Source organism: Salmo trutta, chromosome 2, assembly GCF_901001165.1.
Source record: "Salmo trutta chromosome 2, fSalTru1.1, whole genome shotgun sequence".
Classification (NCBI taxonomy): domain Eukaryota; kingdom Metazoa; phylum Chordata; class Actinopteri; order Salmoniformes; family Salmonidae; genus Salmo; species Salmo trutta.
Genome location: NC_042958.1, coordinates 14,896,355 through 14,918,894, shown reverse-complemented (window position 1 = coordinate 14,918,894; position 22,540 = coordinate 14,896,355). Strand labels below are relative to the sequence as shown.

Sequence of the window (22,540 nt, the reverse complement as noted above, 5' to 3'; positions counted from 1 at the left end):
CTTCACTGTAACAGAGAAACAGTTGAGTTTGATATCATTTAAAAGCTTACCTACAGTGTTGTCAAACTATTTCATTATTTCAAAAAATAAAATTATTTCTTAAAAAAAAAAAAGTGCATAAATTACTATTGTTTTTATATTCACATATGTTGTAGCTTAGGCCTTATTTCACGAGGTTTTTGTGTTGTGCCCGCCATCGGTTGATAAACAACATGCTCTTAAATACAGGGTGGGTGTCATTTCAATCATATAATGGACCTATCCCTACAGACCACTGCAATTTTTGCTGGTACACCATTGAAATTGAAACAACATTTTTACTTCTAAATTACTAGCCCGTCTACCCACCGTCGAATATCAACTTAAAATGGTCATATCTATTTTATTATCTATATTTCTATGATTTAAATAGGTTTTCTATGGAGGATTGACAGTATAACTTTAACAGATATTCCCGTTAAAATCAACATGTGTGGACATTTTATCCTCATTTTAGTACTTTTATCAGCCCAAACATGACACTCACTCTGTATTCAAGAGCATGTTCTCAACAGATGGCGGTCAAAATACAAACGCCTTAGAGGATGTAAAATAGGGTCGAAGCTAAAACGTATGACTATGAGTTTACGTGTTTTTAGATAATTGATGTTAAAAGTTAGAAAAGTTATTCCCCCCAGAAATGACAAAATAGCTTGACAACCCTGTTTGTAAGCCTTTAAATGATATAAATCTCAACAGTTATCTTTTCCAGTGATGAAGAAGACATGGATGTCTCATGGTATGGTGAGGTACAGTTTAAGTCGGAAGTTTATATACACTTAGGTTGGAGTCATTAAAACTTGTTTTTCAAACACTCCACAAATTTCTTGTTAACAAACTATAGTTTGCCAAGTCGGTTAGGACATCTACTTCGTGCATGACAAGTAATTTTTCCAACAATTGTTTACAGACAGATTTTTTCACTTATAATTCACTGTATCACAATTCCAGTGGGTCCGAAGTTTACATACACTAAGTTGACTGGGCCTTTAAACAGCTTGGAAAATTCCAGAGAATGATGTAATGGCTTTAGAAGCTTCTGATAGGCTAATTGACATCATTTGAGTCAATTGAGGTGTACCTGTGGATGTATTTCAAGGCCTACCTTCAAACTCAGGCTATTGTCTGGTTCATCCTTGGGAGCAATTTCCAAACGCCTGAAGGTACCACGTTCATCTGTACAAACAATAGTATGCAAGTATAAACACCATGGGACCACGCAGCCATCATACCACTCAGGAAGGAGACGCGTTCTGTCTCCTAGAGATGAACGTACTTTGGTGTGAAAAGTGCAAATCAGTCTCAGAACAACAGCAAAGGACCTTTTGAAGATGCTGGAGGAAACAGGTACAAAAGTATCTATATCCACAGTAAAACGAGTCCTATATCCACATAACCTGATAGGCTGCTCAGCAAGGAAGAAGCCACTGCTCCAAAACCACCATAAAAAAAAAACAGGCTATGGTTTGCACTGCACATGGAGACAAAGATCGTACTTTTTGGAGAAATGTCCTCTGGTCCGATGAAACAAAAATAGAACTGTTTGGCCATAATGACCATCATTATGTTTGGAGGAAAAAGGGGGAGGCTTGCAAGCCCAAGTACACCATCCCAACAGTGAAGCACGGGGGTGGCAGCATCATGTTGTGGGGGTGCTTTGCTGCAGGAGGGACTGGTGCACTTCACAAAATAGAAGGCGGCATGAGGAAGGAAAATTATGTGGATATATTGAAGCAACATCTCAAGACATCAGTCAGGAAGTTAAAGCTTGGTCGCAAAGGGTCTTCCAAATGGACAATGACCCCAAGCATACTTCCAAAGTTGTGGCAAAATGGCTTAAAGACAACAAAGTCAAGGTATTGGAGTGGCCATCACAAAGCCCTGACCTCAATCCCATAGAATATTTGTGGGCAGAACTGAAAAAGTGTGTGCGAGCAAGGAGGCCTACAAAGCTGACAGTTACACCAGCTCTTTCAAGAGGAATGGGCCAAAATTCAACCTAGTTATTGTGGAAGGCTACGAAACGTTTGACCCAAGTTAAACAATTTAAAGGCAATGCTACCAAATACTAATTGAGTGTATGTAAACATCTGACCCACTGGGAATGTTATGAAAGAAACAAAAGCTGAAATAAATAATTCTCTCTACTATTATTCTGACATTTCACATTTTTAAAATAAAGTGGTGATCCTAACTGACCTAAGACAGGGAATTTTTACTTGGATTAAATGTCAGGAATTGTAAAAAAAAATTTTTTAAATGAGTTTATATGTATAGGGCTAAGGTGTATGTAAACTTCCGACTTCAACTGTACGTATGCAAAATGGGTTAACTTTGAGCACATTTATCTCTTGAATGTTTTGAAATTCAGGTCCACAAAGTCACTTTCTGAATGCTTATAGAATATGCAAATGTGCATGGAAGGCTTCGTTCAAATCAAAAGGGATGCTGTCAAAAAGTGATTTACCCTTAGCTAAGTAAAACCACTGCAAAGGTTTTGCCTGCAAACTTTGGATTTGAATCTCGATGTTCTGGCATGTCTGCCTCGCATTTTGCTGGGCGAATCCCCAAAATATTTATTTTCCCTTATCGACGTAGGCAGTGACGCAGTTCCACTATGCCAAAAGTGTCCATCATTAAAACCAGACCATAGTCATGGTGTTGCCTAGGATCGGGCTTTTGAGACTACTTAGTCCATTCTGTGTCTCTAGTTGAAAAGCTTCTGTGTAGTTAGAGCGTTAGTGTCACACCTGTAAACACCTATCCTCCACCGCCCGGCCCACATCTGCCGTCTGGAGCCTGCGGGAGGAGTCTGTCTTAAAAAGGGGGGCATTCCCAAACCTTAAAAAGGAGCATGTCTGAACTGAACCAGACCTCAGCTGCAGCGCCGGACGTGCTCCAGGACGTACTCAGGGAAGTGTAGAGTGCACACCTGCAGCCCGTCCAGTTTGCAAGGCATCCTGGGATACTCGTCTTCCTTCCACTTGTTGTCGTCGGGGTCGAAGGTAAGGATGGAGTCAGAGTAGTGTCCATTATAGCAGAGGCCCCCCAGCACCATGATCTGTCTGTCCAGCACCGCCACACCGTGCCCACTGCGCCCGATGGGCATCGACGCCAGGATGGTCCACTCATCCGTCTCAGGGTCGTAGACCTCTGTGGATGGGCAGCCCTGCGACTCGAATGATGCCCGGAGGATCACACACACCCCCCCGAACACGTACAGCTTCCCGTTGTGGGAGATCATCTTGTGGAAGCAGCGAGCGTAGTTCATCTTCGACTTGTTCTCCCAGCAGCTGGTGTGGGTGCTGGGGAGGATTGGGGTGCGAGCTGAGCGCGTCCTGTGTGTGTCCGTCGTTCCCGCTCCCCCCAAGCCCGCTAAACACACCCCCCCCCCTGCGTCTCGCCCAGGGTCGAACACACACACCTGTTTGGAGGTGGATGAGGATGTGATTCCTCCTGTGATGTAGAGTTTACCGTTTAAGACTGTGCCCTCGTGACCGTACTTGTTGACCGGGTACGGGTCCACAAACTCCCAGCGGTCCGCCGTGATGTCATAGCGCTCCGTGGAGTAGAACGTCTCGTCCCGCGTCCGGCCAGCAACAGCGTAGATGAACTTACCAATGACCCCCACTGCAAACTCTGACCTGGAAGTAAAGACAATTGTTTATAAATAAATATTTGTTAAAATATTTAACACCCTAGTAGACCTTGTACAAACATGAAACCATGTCCCACCTGGGTACAGACAACTACAGACCTGGGTACAGACAACTACAGACCTGGGTACAGACAACTACAGACCTGGGTACAGACAACCACAGACAACTACAGACCTGGGTACAGACCTGGGTACAGACAACCACAGACCTGGGTACAGACAACCACAGACCTGGGTACAGACAACTACAGACCTGGGTACAGACAACTACAGACAACTACAGACAACCACAGACCTGGGTACAGACAACTACAGACAACCACAGACCTGGGTACAGACAACCACAGACAAGTACAGACAACCACAGACCTGGGTACAGACAACCACAGACAACTACAGACCTGGGTACAGACCTGGGTACAGACAACTACAGACCTGGGTACAGACAACCACAGACCTGGGTACAGACAACTACAGACCTGGGTACAGACAACTACAGACAACTACAGACAACCACAGACCTGGGTACAGACAACCACAGACAACTACAGACAACCACAGACCTGGGTACAGACAACCACAGACAAGTACAGACAACCACAGACCTGGGTACAGACAACCACAGACAAGTACAGACCTGTGTACTGACAACTACAGACCTGGGTACAGACATGTCGGCCATGCGTAGCCAGGAGTTCTGGCGGGGGTCGTAACGGTAGACTTTAGAGGAGGCGTGGAACTCCCCGTCAGGCCCTAGCTCCTCCCCACCCAACAGGAAGGCAAAGTTGTTGACGATGGCCAAGCAATCTGGACGGAGAGGGACCTGGGGACCTTCCAACTCCCACCACACCTACAGACAGATCATACAGACAGATCATACAGACATTACACTTGACATATTACAGCAGGGGTTCCCAACCTAGAGGCAGCAACATTTCATTGGGGGGTGCAGGAACTTCCAGTTATACAACTGAATGCATTCAACTGAAATGTGTCTTCCGCATTTAACCCAGCCCCTCTGAAGTATACCGATATAAAACAATGCATAAATCCGCGATGCTTTAGGCTAGAAACAAGCGGTAAATGCCAGAGGAAGATCCGACTCTGATGCACATATATTTGGTTAGGCTCTGACGTTCCTAAGCTGAGCAACGACCTTCTAAAGTCGAGGATTCAAAGAAATTTGACTTTGCTTGGGAAGTTTTTTAATTATTTTAATTACATTTGAAATTACAATACAATAACAACAACAAAAATAGCTTGGGAAGTAATCTATACAATATATATCAAAAGAGAATATGTATAATTCAATTGAGAGTTCATAAATTATCAGAATAAAACATTTGGTAGCGGAATAACATATTCCTTATCCATTATTATGAATAATATCAGCCTACCTAAAAGATGTCAAGAGTCTTGTTAAACTATACTGAACAAAAATATAAACACATTATGCAACGATTTCAATGGTTTTACTGCGTTACAGTTCATATAAAGAAATCAGTCAATTTAAATTAATTAAATGGGACCTAATCTATGGATTTCACATGACTGGGCAGGGGTGCAGCCAGGGTGGGCATAGGCCCACCCACTTGGGAACAGGCATACCCACTGGGCAGCCAGGCCCAGCCAATCAGAATTAGTTTTCCCCCACAAAAGGGCTTTATTACAGACAGAAATACTGCTCAGTTTCATCAGCTCTCCGGGTGGCTGGTCTCAGACGATCCCGCTGGTGAAGCCGCCGGATGTGGAGGTCCTGGGCTGGTGTGGTTATACGTGGTCTGCTGTTGTGAGGCCGGTAGGACATACTGCCAAATTCTTTAAAACAACGTTGGAGACGGCTTATGGTAGAGAAATTAACATTAAATTCTCTGGCAACAGCACTAGGGTAACATTCGTGCAGAAAGCATGCCAATTGCACGCTCCCACAACTTGAGAGCGTTGTGTTGTGTGGAAAAACTGCACATTTTAGAGTGGCCTTTTATCAAGCTGGTGGTGTATTTAATATAGGCTATGGGAAAAAGGGGCCCTGGGAAAAAAAAGGTTGGGAACCCCTGTATTAGAGAATGGCTGCAGCAAAAGCCTCCACACTCCAGGAGGAGCGTTGTTCACACCTGCTGTAGGCCTAATTCCTCTTCCTTAGGTCTGTGCAGCAGCAGGATCTTACCTTGGGTCTGTGCAGCAGCAGGATCTTACCTTGGGTCTGTGCAGCAGCAGGATCTTACCTTGGGTCTGTGCAGCAGCAGGATCTTACCTTGGGTCTGTGCAGCAGCAGGATCTTACCTTGGATCTGTGCAGCAGCAGGATCTTACCTTGGGTCTGTGCAGCAGCAGGATCTTACCTTGGGTCTGTGCAGCAGCAGGATCTTACCTTGGGTCTGTGCAGCAGCAGGATCTTACCTTGGGTCTGTGCAGCAGTAGGATCTTACCTTGGATCTGTGCAGCAGTAGGATCTTACCTTGGGTTTGTGCAGCAGTAGGATCTTGCTGTTGACCATGCTGTGTCCGATCATGCCCCTGAACACGGCGGTCTGTGGTCGGACTGAGCGGATGCGGTTGGACCGCGTCTCGACCAGCGGCTGCTCATTGACATCGTGGAAGTAGCCGAGAGCCTGGTCCACCTCCTGACGCAGCCGTCGAGAGTAACGATAGAACTCTGACGTCTTCACCTGAGGGAGGGGAGGAGCGAGAGAGAAAGAAGAATTAGTAAGAGGTGATGTCATAGAGAGCAGGTTGCACACATGGGAACCATGTGACTCATCTTGTGTGTGTGTGTGTGTCTTACCTTCTCGAAGACGTTAGCGGCAGTCATGAGGCAGAAGCGTAGAGACTGGACGACAGTGTCTGTGTGTCTCCAGCGGCGGCGGTCGTGTCGTAGCCAGGCCTGGACAGACTCATAAAGCTCTATCTCTGGGAAGCGACTCAGGGCATCACTGTCCAGGTACGCCTGACACACACACACACACACACACACACACACACACACACACACAGTTAACAAGAATATATCACCTGTTATAAAGAGCATCACTTTTTAGGTACACACACAACTAATGTATGAGAGTTATTCCAGCCCACCTGCAGTCTCTCCAGGCTGAGGTAGGACAGGAAGTCAGGTCTGCTCATCAGAGGAACAAAGTTCTCCAGCAGGAAGTTGTCGAGCTGCTCCTGCACACCCTCCACCCCCACGCTGAAGTCCTCCAGCAGCCTCAGCACTTCAGCACAGTTCTCCAGACAGATCTTAGACAGCAGGAAGGAACAGCAGAACTCTACCACCTCTGTTAGCTGGACGTACATGGCTGCCTAGAGTGTGAGGGGAAACAAAGAGAGAGTGACAGATCTTCGTCAGCAAGAAGGAACAAGAGAATTGGACATACATCACAGCTTAAAGGGTTAAAGAGACAGTTGTGTGTGTGTGTTACCTGTAGTATCTCCTGCACAGTGACCATGCTGAGCTCCAGTGAACCGTAGTACATGAACCTCAGTACGTGGCCGAAGCCGGCAGCTGTTAACCCCTTCATGTGGATCTTGTCCTGGTCTCTCTCTCTCATGTCTGCTGTGAACATGACCCGGAAGTAGTCACTCTGGGTCGCTAGCAGGGCCTTGTGAGCCTGGAGGGGATAACATTACATGTTAGTGAGTGAGCGAGAGAGAGAGCGAGAGAGAGTGTGTGTTTGTTGCTAACCTGGAAGTGGTGTTCCTCTATGAGCAGCGTGACGTCCAATAGGAGTCTCTCCTCGTACAGCGCCCGGAACCCTGAGGACACGCTCCCATCATGCACCTGGGACAGGTACATCTCCACCTCCCCCCCCGACATCACACACCTGGAGGAGGAGAGAGGAGGTTAATAGCTCACACACACACCTCCCCATCGACAACACACACCTGAAGTAAGGAGAGGGGATTAATAACACACTAGTAATATGACGGTAGTAGTGCTTTACTGTTCAACCACAGACCAATAAGAGTAGAAAAACTGTCACTCAAAAGGGATGCATCACACTACAGTTAAAACACAATGCTGTATTTCTCTTTCTAACACGCGTGTGTGTGTGTGTAAAAGTCTGTCTCAGTGGAAGGCTCTAGAATGACGTCAAGAACATTCAACATTCACACCTCAGCGCTCATACAGACAGACAGACACCGAAATACACACCCACACTAAAATACACACCCACACTAAAATACATACCCACACAGAAATGCGTGCTGCGTGCGTACACCCAAGCACACCAGCAGACAATTATGCACTAACACACTAACAGCAAACCCACCCACCCACAGACAATCAGATACAAATGCATGCATTCATTCTCTCTATTCACTCTCTCACTCACACACACACACACACACACAATGCACACTCACCTCTGATTGGCCACGGGCATGTCAGAGGGGTATTCCGAGCCAATCAGAGGACAGTGGCCCTTGTGTCCTGGGAGAAACTAACAACGCCCTTCTCTGAATCACCTGGACGACAAACCCAACATTTTATTGTACATCGAAACTGTATGTTGAAAATCTTTTCTTTATCAATAAAAAAAAAAGGTTATTCAAATCAAACCATGGGCTAGTCCTAAAGCTACTGAGAAAGTTAAGCCAGATGTGTGAACATAACTTTCCCTGATTGAAGAGAACACATACTGAGGCTCCATGAACAGGCTGCCTTGGATCCCCATTCCAATACTCAAAATTGCACCATTCCTTCCATTCCTCCTGCTTTATCAGATCAAAGGCTGGTGGCCGTATTAAGGAAGAAAGGAGGGAGGGATGGATGGAGGGATGCAGGGTACAGGTAGGAGTAGGGAGGGATGGATGGATGCAGGCTACAGGTAGGAGTAGGGAGGGATGGATGGATGCAGGCTACAGGTAGGAGTAGGGAGGGATGAATGGAGGGATGCAGGCTACAGGTAGGAGTAGGGATGGATGGATGGAGGGATGCAGGCTACAGGTAGGAGTAGGGAGGGATGGATGGAGGGATGCAGGCTACAGGTAGGAGTAGGGAGGGATGGATGGAGGGATGCAGGCTACAGGTAGGAGTAGGGAGGGATGGATGGAGGGATGCAGGCTACAGGTAGGAGTGGGGAGGGATGGATGGAGGGATGCAGGCTAAAGGTAGGAATAGGGAGGGATGGATGGAGGGATGCAGGCTACAGGTAGGAGTAGGGAGGGATGGATGGAGGGATGCAGGCTACAGGTAGGAGTAGGGATGGATGGATGGAGGGATGCAGGCTACAGGTAGGAGTAGGGAGGGATGGATGGATGCAGGCTACAGGTAGGAGTAGGGATGGATGGATGCAGGCTACAGGTAGGAGTAGGGAGGGATGGATGGAGGGATGCAGGCTACAGGTAGGAGTAGGGATGGATGGTTGTCATGGTTGTCATGGAGAGTGTACCTTTTGGGGGCCTCGAGGCCAGTCTCGAGCTTAGCTGACAGCAGGCTGAGGGGACGCTCACATTTCCTCTGTTTATGTTTGCCCTGATCTAGAGACAGAGAAAAACATTCTACAAAGATAGAAATTAATTTCCCCCCTATGAATGAAATCATAATTGATAATATAGCTAGTGCATTTAACGTTAACTGACTCAAAAACATTAGATTCACCGTGTAGGCTAATCTTTGACGTAATCGTGTTGGCTAGGAAACTGACTTTATAACGTAGCTAACCAGTGAGCTCGCGCAGTCGGGAAAATCACAGATTGCTTATTTTTCGCGCAAGGCCATGACAGGACAGTCAAAATGATAGCCAATGTAGCTAGCCAACTTGCTAACGACAATACACATTTTATTGCAAGCTTGCATTGGCTTGTAGCTCACGACATCCCGTGGAATTATTTATCGCTAGCTAGCTTAGCAGGCTAGTGTCTCTCACCTCGGCGCTGCAAGTCCCCACAACCCCTCTTTGACCAGGCAGACCTGGCTCCTTCTGACATGTGTTGCGGGTTTATATCCGAGATCAAGAAAAAGGACAATAAAAAAACATGTCCGAAGATTCCTTATCGTCCATTTACAATTCCACCGCGGCTTTAATTAGTTGTTATTTTAACTTGATATCAATATACTGTTTGTCTGTAGAGTCCATAGCCATTGCAGACGCCATATTCCCCGCACTGACGTCATTTCCTAGGTCTAGCCTGTTAGAACGGAACTTTAGTGGCGTCGTTGTGCAGTACAAGTGAACCTGGTGTACTAGGGTCAACCTGGGATTATAGAGCTGCAGTGGTGCAGAATAATTGAGGCCTCTCTCTTCATATTATTAATGAGAACTTGTTCTCAACTAGCCTACCTGGTTAAATAAAGGTGAAATATAAAATACAAATATTGACCTTGTAATCAACTATCCTCTATCTCTCCCTCACTCTTTTTTTTCTCAGCAGTTAAACCGAATGATGGAATGATTTTTTGGTGGAACAGCCAGAGCGGGCTGTTCCAGCAACCCTGCTTACACACTTTTGATGTCCTGCCCTCATCCTCCTTACCGGTATTAACATTGAAGCCTTGTCTGAATCTCTGCATCGTATCCATTTAAGTTCTACAATGGGGCAGTGTTAATGAGTCTATACCCCAAATCATTTTTCAGGTGGAGCACAACATTTAAAACTCTTTACACTACTGAGCAGAACTGTAGCTTACTGTTTTGGCCTGGTTATACATAAGGTTATCGTTATGCTGATTCAGGGTATATAGGCATCCTGATCATCCTGGACCTCAGTGCAAACTTTCACATTGTGAACCACAACATCCTACCGGAAAGACTGGAGCAGCTCATTGGTCTCACTGGCCTGGCCATTGGCTAGTTCAAATCCTACCTCACAAACAGACAATTTGTCACCATGGACCAGAGATCATTAGCTACTGTAGATTCAGCTGCAGGCAGTGGTGGAAAAAGTACCCAATTGTCATACTTGAGGAAAAGAAAAGATACCTTAATAGAAAATGACTCAAGTAAATGTCAAAGTAACCCAGTAAAATACTACTTGAGTAAAAGTTAAAGTATTTGGTTTTAAATATACTTTAGTATCAAAAGTAAAAGTATAAATTATTTTATATTAAGCAAACTAGACGGCACAATTTTCATATATTTTTTTTTTTACGGATAGCCAGGGGCACACTCACTCCAACACTCAGACATTATTCACATACAAAGCATTTGTGTTTGATGAGTCCGCCAGATCAGAGGCAGTAGAGATGAGCAGGGATGTTCAATTGATAAGTGTGTCAATTGAACCATGTTCCTTTCCTGCTAAGCATTCAAAATGTAACGAGTACTTTTGGGTGTCAGGGAAAATTGATGGAGTAAAAAGTACATCGTTTTCTTTAGGAATGTAGTGAAGTAAAAGTTGTCAAAAATATATATGGTAAAGTAAAGTACAGATACCATCAAAAAACTACTTAAGTAGTACTTTAAAGTGTTTTTACTTAAGTACATTACGCCACTGGCCATGGGCAGAAAATAATTCGAAATAATTTGTAGACTACAAATTGACAGCAAGAAGCCCAAACATATATAATATTTGACTAAAACATAATCATTTCAAACCTTACTTACATTTCTATACGATCACATACAGTGAGTGTAGAAAACATTATGAGCACCTGGTCTTTCCATGACATAGACTGACCAAGCGAATCCAGGTGAAAACTGTGATCCCTTATTGATGGTGGAGGAGCTGTGCTGGTGAAGGATTGACGGGATATGGAGAATGAGATACTATCGAGAAAATAAGAGCGATAATGTATCATTTAACATAGAGCGGGTAATGTATCATTTAACATAGAGCGAGCGGGCACTTGACCAAAAAATATAGGAAAAAAACTACAAATGGACAAATAATGAGTGACGTCCTCAATAAAGGACGGACCCAACGCATGTATCTGAAGTTCTTTCTCACTTCTTTTACGATGAATAAATCAAACAAAAGCACATCGATGAAACGATTTGAATTGTATGCAGTTACTTTACAGTAGCTGTCAACTGCACCAGTAAATATTGTGTAAAGAAGGGCTTTGAATTGCTCGTGAATTAGAATATTGCATCATCCCTAACGAAAGGACCCTTTTTTGAGTCGTTCATCAAATATATAATACATTTCTATTATAAAATTCACGATAACACACGATGAAACATGTAATTTCTGACAACTGTCATGTCTGACTGGTGATATTACAGGAGACACAACTTGCTGAGTAGAAATTGGTGTACTATATCTTTCAGGCAATCGCCGTAACATACTCAAATTCCTTTTACGTTTAAGATGGCGGGTGACGAGTCTGGAATAACGCTGGGTCAGCCTCATCTTTCCAAACAAGATCTAAATGATCTGGTGAGTGTTGATCTTTTCAACATTGATGATATGGATAGTGGTGGTTAGATTCATTAAAAGTCACCGAACAAAATATGAATAATTATGTTGTTGCGGACTCCGGGAAAGGGACTGTTCTACCGGCACATGCTAACAGTAACTAGCTAGCTAACGTTAGCTTGGCTGTCGTAGCAACGTGGGGATTGTCCATATTCAGCCCTGCCCAATGAGTAAAGGCAGTTTTCACTTTTATATACAGTAACGTTCTAGACCTACAAGTACATTTGCTCCTCCAAGTCAGTCGTGTTTGCATTCGGTTGTGTATGTGCAGTTGTCACTGAAATTAAAAGTAAACAGCTGTTCAGTGCACATCTTCCCTGAATGGACAGGAAATGTCGCAGCACAACTGAACAACAGCCCATTCCTTTGTGTGAATGACCTATATCCAACACTTTCAAAAAGTATAATTAAGATACGCTGCAATTTAGCTGTTCCATTAGTCTATATTATTGATGGGGATATTTGACCATGGTATCATCTGCACCTGATGGTCACATCACTAGGAGCACGTCACGTAAACTTCCAGCCTCTCCACAGGTCCCGTTTACTTATGCAGAATAGATTACACTTCCAGATTATAATACATACAGTCCTCTGTCTGCTTCACAATGTCATAGCTCACGATACTCACACAATAAATCATCAATTTTTTATTTATTTATTTGTCATTAGCCCACTCTAGATTAAATACCATACTTTTATAACGGACGTCACGCTGCTTGCTTAGCGAGTACCACTCCTGATTCCACCAGGCTTGAACCCAGGACCTCTGCCTTGCTAGCACACGTGACAGCCCTCATGAAGCATCTTACCAGTCAGCGCCACTGAAAAGTTACAATTTGGCGGTTCAAGTGGCAAGACACAAGGTTGAGGAGTAAGTTTCACATCCCCATGTGCTCTTTGCATACTTCAATGACCTGTGTGTGTTCTCTCAACAGGATGTGTCCACCCTGACTCCTCTCTCTCAAGAGATCATCAGCAGACAGGCCACCATCAACATTGGTGAGTGAACCAGAACCAGTCCCCTACAGTAGTGGTGTCTAACTTGAGATCTGGGGAAATCAGCCATATATGACACATCCCTCACTTGATCTGATTCTAGCCTGTCTGATTGTATGCTGACATTTGCCTTTGTAGAAATAAGGATTCAGACTTATAATTGGCAATGTTATGCTGTGGGGCTGCAGAATAGGGGAACAAAATGTAATTGCGTTGAAAAAAAATGATATACCAAATATTGCGATTGAACTTGCAATATAAATCAAAACACTTGGGTGAACTGTTGGAATCATAGAAATAGAATGTTCTGGTTTGGAACAATCGGTTGATGCATTTGACCTAAATAGAATAGCATGCAAACATAGGGTGAATCCAACACTAAGGAGGAGGAGGAACTGCGCAGCTTGAGTAACATGGGCTTGTGTGTGGGAAGCAGCCTCGAGGAGAAAAAACAAAGGAGTAAACTATGAAAACGGACATTACATACTGCTGAGATGCGTTTCAAAATATTGCATGCCATATGGATCTCTTGTGATATGGGTATTGCACAGTATTGCGATTTCTGTGAATTTGATCAGTTGTGTAGCCCTACGTGTGAGCATTGAACCCTAATACCCTCCTCCACATAGCGCCTCCAGTAACACTCTGTCCTCCCTGCCCTGTAGGCACCATTGGTCATGTGGCCCACGGGAAGTCGACGGTGGTCAAGGCCATCTCAGGTGTTCACACTGTCCGCTTCAAGAACGAGCTGGAGAGGAACATCACCATCAAGCTAGGTTACGCTAACGCCAAGGTAAGCAACAGTGGCCATTGACCCTAACAGAAATAGGATCACACATGAGGAAGGGCTGTGACACAGTGGAAGAGTACCAGTAGCACAGGTGATGTTCCCCTACTGACCTGCCCTCCCCTCCCTGCTCTAGGTGTATAAGCTGGACGACCCCAGCTGTCCCAGGCCAGAGTGCTACAGGTCGTGTGGCTCCAGTACTCCTGATGAGTTCCCTACAGACATCCCTGGAACCAAGGGCAACTTCAAACTGGTCAGACATGTGTCCTTCGTGGACTGTCCTGGCCACGACATTCTGATGGCCACCATGCTGAACGGAGCAGCTGTTATGGACGCTGCCCTCCTCCTCATTGGTAAGACTCCACCTCTGATATGTCAATATGACATCAATTGTGATTCTCATCCACACACACCTTTTCTATTCATATAATGTCCATGAGGCTAGGAGCGTTTAAACAAAGTTGGATCCTTAACGTTAAGAAAAATCCCAAACAGATTTTTTTTCTCCCTACATAATTAAAATCACAGTGCAGTTATCACAAAAAATATAATTTTCTGTGTTATAGGCCTGGAACAGTGGGTTAACTGCCTTGTTCAGGGGCAGAACGACAAATTTTTACCTTGTCAGCTTGGGGATTCGATCTTGCAACATTTCGGGTTACTAGTGCAACGCTCTAACCACTTGGCTGCTATGCGCACGGTTCCGCCTGCCCGCTCTTTCTCTTTGCTAATGAGGAGAGTGTGTGTTCAGTCTTTGGTCTGTTGCCTTGATACCATCCAGGACCTATATACTAGGTGGTGTAAGAGGAAGACCCAAAAAATGATCAGACTCCAGTCACCCAAGTCATAGACTGTTCTCTCTTGTCGTTGAAATTCTAATCAATAATGAGGAAAGACAAGGTCAATCACCAATCGGGATATTACTTTATTCAAAATGTATTAATAAGGCAGCCGGTGAGGCTGGTCGACCCAACACTCTTGATTGTTGTGCTAAGCAGCTCTGACATAGAAAGAATACAAATATATTTTATAGCAACACCCTCTTAGTCTACATGACAAACATCAGATGTATGGAATGGTTCAAAAGGTGAGACTTGATATATGAGAAAGGAGGACACACACCCCCCCCCCCCCCCCCCCCCAGCCAGATAGCATTTGTTGTGAAGACTGTTCTTATTGTATAGAAACCAGAGTTTGGTTCCTCTCATCATTATCCAACACCAACTCATTCTATGAAATGCATGCTGTAGGTTTTATCACCAACCCATTAAATCAATTGTCAGTTCCAGATACCCCTATCTCGAGTAAAACCCATGTCCTTGACCACACGCTGAGACTAGCTGCAGGGAGCTGGAGTATGCACCCTGACGAAAACACAGAATTAGTAGAACAGAAATGTCTTACAGTTTGTTAAGTATATATAATTGTTAACTACACTGCTCAAAAAAATAAAGGGAACACTTAAACAACACAATGTAACTCCTAGTCAATCACACTTCTGTGAAATCAAACTGTCCACTTAGGAAGCAACACTGATTGACAATAAATTTCACATGCTGTTGTGCAAATGGAATAGACAACAGGTGGAAATGATAGGCAATTAGCAAGACACCCCCAATAAAGGAGTGGTTCTGCAGGTGGGGACCACAGACCACTTCTCAGTTCCTATGCTTCCTGGCTGATGTTTTGGTCACTTTTGAATGCTGGCGGTGCTTTCACTCTAGTGGTAGATTGAGACGGAGTCTACAACCCACACAAGTGGCTCAGGTAGTGCAGCTCATCCAGGATGGCACATCAATGCGAGCTGTGGCAAGAAGGTTTGCTGTGTCTGTCAGCGTAGTGTCCAGAGCATGGAGGCGCTACCAGGAGACAGGCCAGTACATCAGGAGATGTGGAGGAGGCCGTAGGAGGGCAACAACCCAGCAGCAGGACCGCTACCTCCGCCTTTGTACAAGGAAGAGCAGTAGAAGCACTGCCAGAGCCCTGCAAAATGACCTCCAGCAGGCCACAAATGTGCATGTGTCTGCTCAAACGGTCAGAAACAGACTCCATGAGGGTGGTATGAGGGCCCGACGTCCACAGGTGGGGGTTGTGCTTACAGCCCAACACCGTGCAGGACGTTTGGCATTTGCCAGAGAACACCAAGATTGGCAAATTCGCCACTGGCGCCCTGTGCTCTTCACAGATGAAAGCAGGTTCACACTGAGCACATGTGACAGACGTGACAGAGTCTGGAGATGCCATGGAGAACGTTCTGCTGCCTGCAACATCCTTCAGCATGACCGGTTTGGCGGTGGGTCAGTCATGGTGTGGGGTGGCATTTCGTTGGGGGGCCGCACAGCCCTCCATGTGCTCGCCAGAGGTAGCCTGACTGCCATTAGGTACCGAGTTGAGATCCTCAGACCCCTTGTGAGACCATATGCTGGTGTGGTTGGCCCTGGGTTCCTCCTAATGCAGGACAATGCTAGACCTCATGTGACTGGAGTGTGTCAGCAGTTCCTGCAAGAGGAAGGCATTGATGCTATGGACTGGCCCGCCCGTTCCCCAGACCTGAATCCAATTCCGCACATCTGGGACATCATGCCTCGCTCCATCCACCAATGCCACGTTGCACCACAGACTGTCCAGGAGTTGGCGGATGCTTTCGTCCAGGTCTGGGAGGAGATCTCTCAGGAGACCATCCGCCACCTCATCAGGAGCATGCCCAGGTGTTGTAGGGAGGTCATACAGGCACGTGGAGGCCACACACACTACTGAGCCTCATTGTGACTTGTTTTAAGGACATTACATCAAAGTTGGATCAGCCTGTAGTGTGGTTTTCCACTTTAATTTTGAGTGTGACTCCAAATCCAGACCTCCATGGGTTGATAAATTGGATTTCCATTGATTATTTTTGTGTGATTTTTGTTGTAAGCACATTCAACTATGTAAAGAAAAAAGTATTTAATAAGATTATTTCTTTCATTCAGATGTAGGATGTGTTGTTTAAGTGTTCCCTTTATTTTTTTGAGCAGTATATTAATATTAAACAAAGCAGGTAAACATGTTAATTTTCCTCTCACACTCTGCTACCGCATGGCAAGTGGTACCGGTGCTCCAAGTCTAGGATCAAAAGGCTCCTTAACAGTTTCTACCCCCCAAGCCATAAGACGGCTGAACAATTAATCAAATGGCCACACGGACTATTTACTTTGACCCCCCCCCCCCCCCCCCGTTTTTACAAATGACCTCGACTAACCTGTACCCCCGCACATTGACTCTGTACCGGTACTCCCTGTATATAGCCTTGTTAGTGTTATTTTTTACTTTACTTTATTTAGTAAATATTTTCATAACTCTATTTCTTGAACTGCATTGTTGGTTAAGGGCTTGTAAGTAAGCATTTCACGGTAAGATCTACACCTGTTGTATTCGGTGCATGTGGCAAATAACATTTAGATTTGATTTAGAATATCCTAGTTTATTCATGGTACCGATGTTGCCGGGATACAGAGGTATCTTCTGGCCAGTCTTGGAAGCACAGGGTACTCTTCGTGGCTGAGTGGGTGGAGGTGTTTTTGTCTCATAATATGAAATGACAGTAGGCTACCAGTAGCCTGTATCGATGACCTTTTCAGATATAATGGAATGTGGTCTGTCAGGGTAGGCTACACTACGGCTTTTTAAATGCAGACACAAAACCTTCTCTGGAAATATGAACGGCATTTTACTTGTCTGTAAAGTAATGCTGCTTCTGAAGCGGGACTATCGCTGTGCGACCAGAACTGTCAATCAAATAATCTTGATCTGCTGCGCGCAGCCTGCCTGCCTGTCTGCCTGCCTGTCTGCCTGCCTGCCTGCCTGTCTGCCTGCACGCAGACCACGCTCTCTTAAAATAGTGCTTTAAAGTTATTGAAATACTGTGACTTACCAAGACATTTAGTAGAAATAAAGCTCATCTAGCTACCCTATCATTAAAAACAACACAGCCGCACATCAATCAGCAATGTTTCTTGTTGTCAGGGAAACAATAGAACATGAAATGCCTGAGCAGAATTCTACTGTCTGAAAAGCTACAGACTCTTCTGATGTGGCACTTTTTTTCATTGTCTGAAAAGTTATCACTTGTAGCTGCGTTGTATGTCTAGCTGCGTTGTATATCTGTAAAGGGTTGTGGTGGATATAACTTCATTGCCCGGCCGTTACGGTCATACATGTAGAATAACGATCCTATTATACATTGTGAATTGACGTGGAATTTTATGATTTTTTCTTATCGTTTTAACCGGAAAACCTATAGTGGCCAATTTTTAAACGTTAAGCAAAATGTTCCATTTATCATATCCATACTGTTTATACACACCATTATTTATATGTACAGTACCAGTAAAACGTTTGGACACCTACTCATTTCAAGGGTTTTTCTTTATTTTAATATTTTCTACATTGTAGAATAATAGTGAAGACATCAAAACTATGAAATAACACATGGAATCATGTAGTAATCAAAAAAGTGTTAAACAAATCAAAATATATTTGAGATTTTTCACCCTTTGCCTTGATGACAGCTTTGCACACTTTTGGCATTCTCTCAACTAGTTTCATGAGGTAGTCACCTGGAATGCATTTCATTTCACAGGTGTGCCTTGTTCATTTGTGGAATTTCTTTCCTTAATGCGTTTGAGCCAATCAGTTGTGTTGTAACAAGGTAGGGGTGGTATACAGGAGCCCTATTTGGTAAAAGATCAAGTCCATATTATGGTAAGAACAGCTCAAATAAGCAAAGAGAAACCACAGTCCATCGTTACTTAGGGGTTGGCAGGTAGACTAGTGGTTAGAGCGTTGGGCCAGTAACCGGAAGGTTGCTGGATCGAATCCCCGAGCTGACAAGGTAAAAATCTGCCGTTCTTCCCCTGAGCAAGGCAGTTTACCCACTGTTCCCTGGGCAGCCCCCCGCACCTCCCTGATTCAAAGTTAATGTTAATACATTTCAGTTGAATACATTCAGTTTGACAACTGACAAGGTTTCCCTACTTTAATCTGGAAAATTTCAAGAACTTTTAACGTTTCTTCAAGTGCAGTCGCAAAAATCGTCAAGCACCTGTCTCTCATGAGGACCGCCACAGGAAAGGAAGGAAGACCCAAAGACCCAAGACCCAGAGTTACCTCTGCTGCGGAGGATAAGTTCATTAAAGTTAACTGCACCTCAGATTGCAGCCCAAATAAATGCTTCACAGAGTTCAAGTAACAGACACATCTCAACATCAACTGTTCAGAGGAGACTGCGTGAATCAGGCCCTCATGGTCGAATTGCTGCAAACAATCCACTACTAAAGGACACCAATAAGAAGAAGAGACTTGCTTGGGTCAAGAAACACGAGCAATGGACATTAGACCAGTGGAAATCTGTCCTTTGGTTCCAACTGCCGTGTCTTTGTGAGACGCAGAGTAGGTGAACGGATGATCTCCGCATGTGTGGTTCCCACTGTGAAGCATGGAGGAGGAGGTATGATGGTGTGGGGGTGCTTTGCTGGTGACACTGTCTGTGATTCATTTAGAATTCAAGGCACACTTCCCCAGCATGGCTACCACAGCATTCTGCAGTGATACACCATCCCTTCTGGTTTGTGCTTAGTGGGACTATCATTTGTTTTTCAACAGGACGATGACCCAAAATACACCTCCAGGCTGTGTGAGGGCTATTTGACCAAGAAGATTGATGGAGTGCGGCATCAGATGACATGGCCTCCACAATCACCGACCTCAACCCAATTGAGATGGTTTGGGAAGAGTTGGACCGCGGTGTGAAGGAAAAGCAGCCAACAAGTGCTCAGCACATGTAGGAACTTCTTCAAGACTGTTGTAAAAACATTCCAGGTGAAGCTGGTTGAGAGAATGCCAAGACAGTCAAAGCTGTCATCAAGGAAAAGGATAGCTATTTGAAGAATCTCAAATATAAAATATATTTTGATTTGTTGTAACACTTCTTTTTTGGTTACTGTGTTGTTTCACGGTTTTGATGTCTTCCTTATTATTCTACAATGTAGAAAATCGTAAAAATAAGAAAAACCTTTGAATGAGTAGGTGTTCTAAAACTTTTGACCGGTATATGTGTTTGTTTTATTCCGGACTCTGACATTGCTGCGATAAACAGATGTGCATATGTTATGTGACCAGTAAACTTTGATTTGATTTTGATTTGATACACACTGCTCTGTCACCTCTCCTTCCTCTCTCCCAGCGGGTAACGAGTCGTGTCCCCAGCCCCAAACCTCTGAGCACCTGGCTGCCATAGAGATCATGAAGCTCAAACACATCCTGATCCTCCAGAACAAGATTGATCTGGTCAAGGAGAGCCAGGCCAAGGAGCAGTACGAACAGATCCTAGCCTTCGTTCAGGGTCAGTGGCTGGAATAGCTCTGTCCTGTAAAGCATTGTATGTATGTGTGTGTGTGTGTGTGTGTGTGTGTGTGTGTGTGTGTGTGTGTGTGTGTGTTTCTGAATGTGTTTGTTAGACCTGAGCGTAGTGAATGTAGATGTTTAACCCCTCTGCCTCTCCTTTTAAAGTGTGTGTAACACCTCTCCTGTTGTGTGTAGGTACAGTGGCAGAGGGAGCACCTATTATTCCTATCTCAGCACAGTTGAAGTACAACATAGAGGTGGTGTGTGAATACATTGTCAAGAAGATCCCTGTCCCCATCAGAGACTTCACCTCAGAACCTAGACTGATTGGTAAGAATAGACACGTGATGACTTGTACCAGCTTATCGTATGTTTTGTGGATGTGTGTTAACGTGGTTTGAGTTTGTGTGTTTCAGTGATCCGGTCATTTGATGTCAACAAGCCGGGTTGTGAGGTTGACGACCTGAAAGGAGGTGTGGCCGGAGGCAGTATTCTAAAAGGCGTGCTCAAGGTAGGACTCACTTCCTCTTCCCAAGGCATCATGGGTAAGTGGTCCTATGGCGCAAAGTTCTCATGAAGCTCTCACTCTCTTTCACTCCCTCCTCTCTCTGTTTCTCCTCTCCTGTCTCATTCACCCTGTCTTTCTCTTTCTTGTCTCTCTCCATCTCCCTCTTTCTCTCACTACCTGCCTCCCTCCTTTTATATATTGGTTCCTCTCCAGGTGGGTCAGGAGTTGGAGGTGCGTCCTGGCATCGTGTCTAAGGACCATGAGGGGAAGCTGATGTGTAAACCCATCTTCTCCAAGATCGTCTCACTTTTTGCTGAACACAACGACTTACAGTACGCAGCACCCGGAGGACTCATCGGTATGTACTTGTGTGTTACTGTGACCGTATGCTGGGTCAGTCAGGTGTGTGTTCTTTCTAATATAGGTATAAATACTTAGGTATGTGTGTTTTCTGTCCTATCCAGGTGTAGGCACTAAGATTGATCCGACCCTGTGCAGAGCTGACCGTATGGTTGGCCAGGTGCTGGGAGCGGTCGGAGCACTACCTGAGATCTTCACAGAGCTGGAAATCTCCTATTTCCTGTTGAGGAGGCTTCTGGGAGTCCGCACTGAAGGAGACAAGAAGGCCGCCAAGGTCAGCACTGTACAGACAGAATTTTAAAATGAAATTTAGAGGAGGAAGAGTCTTTAGAGACGCACCCAGTGAGAGTCTGTGTCAGTAAGTGAGTGGTTTTGTCTCTACTCCAACTCAGTCTTCTTTCTGTCTCTGTGTTTTTCCCCTCAGGTCCAGAAGCTGTCTAAGAACGAGGTGTTGATGGTGAACATCGGCAGTCTGTCTACGGGCGGCAGAGTGAGTGCAGTGAAGGCTGATCTGGCCAAGATCGTCCTGACCAACCCTGTCTGCACAGAGGTTGGAGAGAAGATCGCTCTCAGCCGTCGTGTGGAGAAACATTGGCGGTAAGAGAGAGGGGAGGGGTTGATTTTACTGGATTTCATATATATGTGTGTGTTTGGCTGTTTACCCTGACTATCGCATCATTGGTTGTCTCTTTTCTCTCTGCAGTCTGATTGGCTGGGGCCAGATCAGGAGGGGCGTGACCATCACCCCTACCGTGGACGACGACTGAGCAACCAAACAGGAAGTGTGTCTCCATGGTGACACCCTCTCAACAAGACTACACACCCAACATACTCTTTTTCATACATACACACACCTGTACAGCTGCCGAGAGAGGGATACCTGACCCGGGAGGGGGAAGGAAGGAGGCTGCATCTCAAATATCTATACTGGCTTCCTCACTACGTCTCCTCTCCCACATCTGCATTGATAAATAAAGAACTGTGAAAGCAGGTTCCTCATAGGTATCTACTGTTTTCATCTGTCTTGTTTTCAGATCAGCGCAGACGAAAGAGAGGAAGACACCATAAAGTATTGACATGCAGCCAGGGAGGGTAAAGAAAGGTAGCTGGTCTGGGGTTTTAAGATGAGTATCTCCCAAAGCAGGACTGGGAATGATGGAACAGGGGGCAACACTCACAACGCTACAGATAGAAATGTAATGGATAGAGCTGAGATTACATGAGTCCCTATTAATTCCACATGACAGAGAATCCTGTCTTTTTCTATTTTATATATTTCTATCTGGCTGTACAGTAAGCGTTGCTCCATCCTGAATAAGCCCTGGAGTAACAGATGGTTGATAGTGCTGTGTGTTCTGCTGTTAACAGCTTTCAGTGAAATCTAATAAAATACACATTTGGAACAAAAGCTTGTGAGTTTGTGTTCTTTAATATTCTATAGGGATT

The 22,540-nt window shown here is 44.8% G+C and overlaps 2 protein-coding genes across 6 annotated transcripts; one reads left to right on the top strand and one right to left on the bottom strand.

The window, feature by feature from the left end:
• Positions 1 to 2,618: 2,618 nt before the first annotated feature.
• On the bottom strand, positions 2,619 to 11,276 carry klhl15 (kelch-like family member 15). 5 transcript variants are annotated; one of them, XM_029695759.1, is made up of 10 exons: positions 11,246 to 11,276; positions 9,092 to 9,179; positions 8,064 to 8,165; positions 7,381 to 7,519; positions 7,118 to 7,306; positions 6,774 to 6,998; positions 6,481 to 6,642; positions 6,155 to 6,364; positions 4,357 to 4,547; positions 2,619 to 3,683 (listed from the first exon to the last, which is right to left on the bottom strand). In XM_029695759.1, the coding sequence occupies exons 3-10, from the start codon at positions 8,081 to 8,083 to the stop codon at positions 2,915 to 2,917; spliced, it is 1,905 nt and encodes a 634-aa protein (XP_029551619.1). In that variant the 5' UTR covers positions 8,084 to 8,165; positions 9,092 to 9,179; positions 11,246 to 11,276; the 3' UTR covers positions 2,619 to 2,914. The 5 variants fall into 5 exon arrangements, with proteins under 5 accessions (XP_029551619.1, XP_029551600.1, XP_029551610.1 ...); XM_029695740.1 differs by lacking the exons at positions 8,064 to 8,165; positions 11,246 to 11,276 and adding an exon at positions 9,569 to 9,888 and having other exon boundaries at positions 9,092 to 9,200; XM_029695750.1 differs by lacking the exons at positions 8,064 to 8,165; positions 11,246 to 11,276 and adding an exon at positions 9,569 to 9,888.
• A 660-nt stretch (positions 11,277 to 11,936) lies between these two features.
• Positions 11,937 to 22,502, top strand: LOC115151627 (eukaryotic translation initiation factor 2 subunit 3). Its single transcript, XM_029695718.1, has 11 exons — positions 11,937 to 12,020; positions 12,998 to 13,061; positions 13,724 to 13,851; positions 13,982 to 14,198; positions 20,066 to 20,224; positions 20,422 to 20,556; positions 20,643 to 20,737; positions 20,948 to 21,092; positions 21,199 to 21,368; positions 21,519 to 21,691; positions 21,798 to 22,502. The coding sequence occupies exons 1-11, from the start codon at positions 11,952 to 11,954 to the stop codon at positions 21,859 to 21,861; spliced, it is 1,419 nt and encodes a 472-aa protein (XP_029551578.1). The 5' UTR covers positions 11,937 to 11,951; the 3' UTR covers positions 21,862 to 22,502.
• The last annotated feature ends 38 nt before the right edge of the window (positions 22,503 to 22,540 follow it).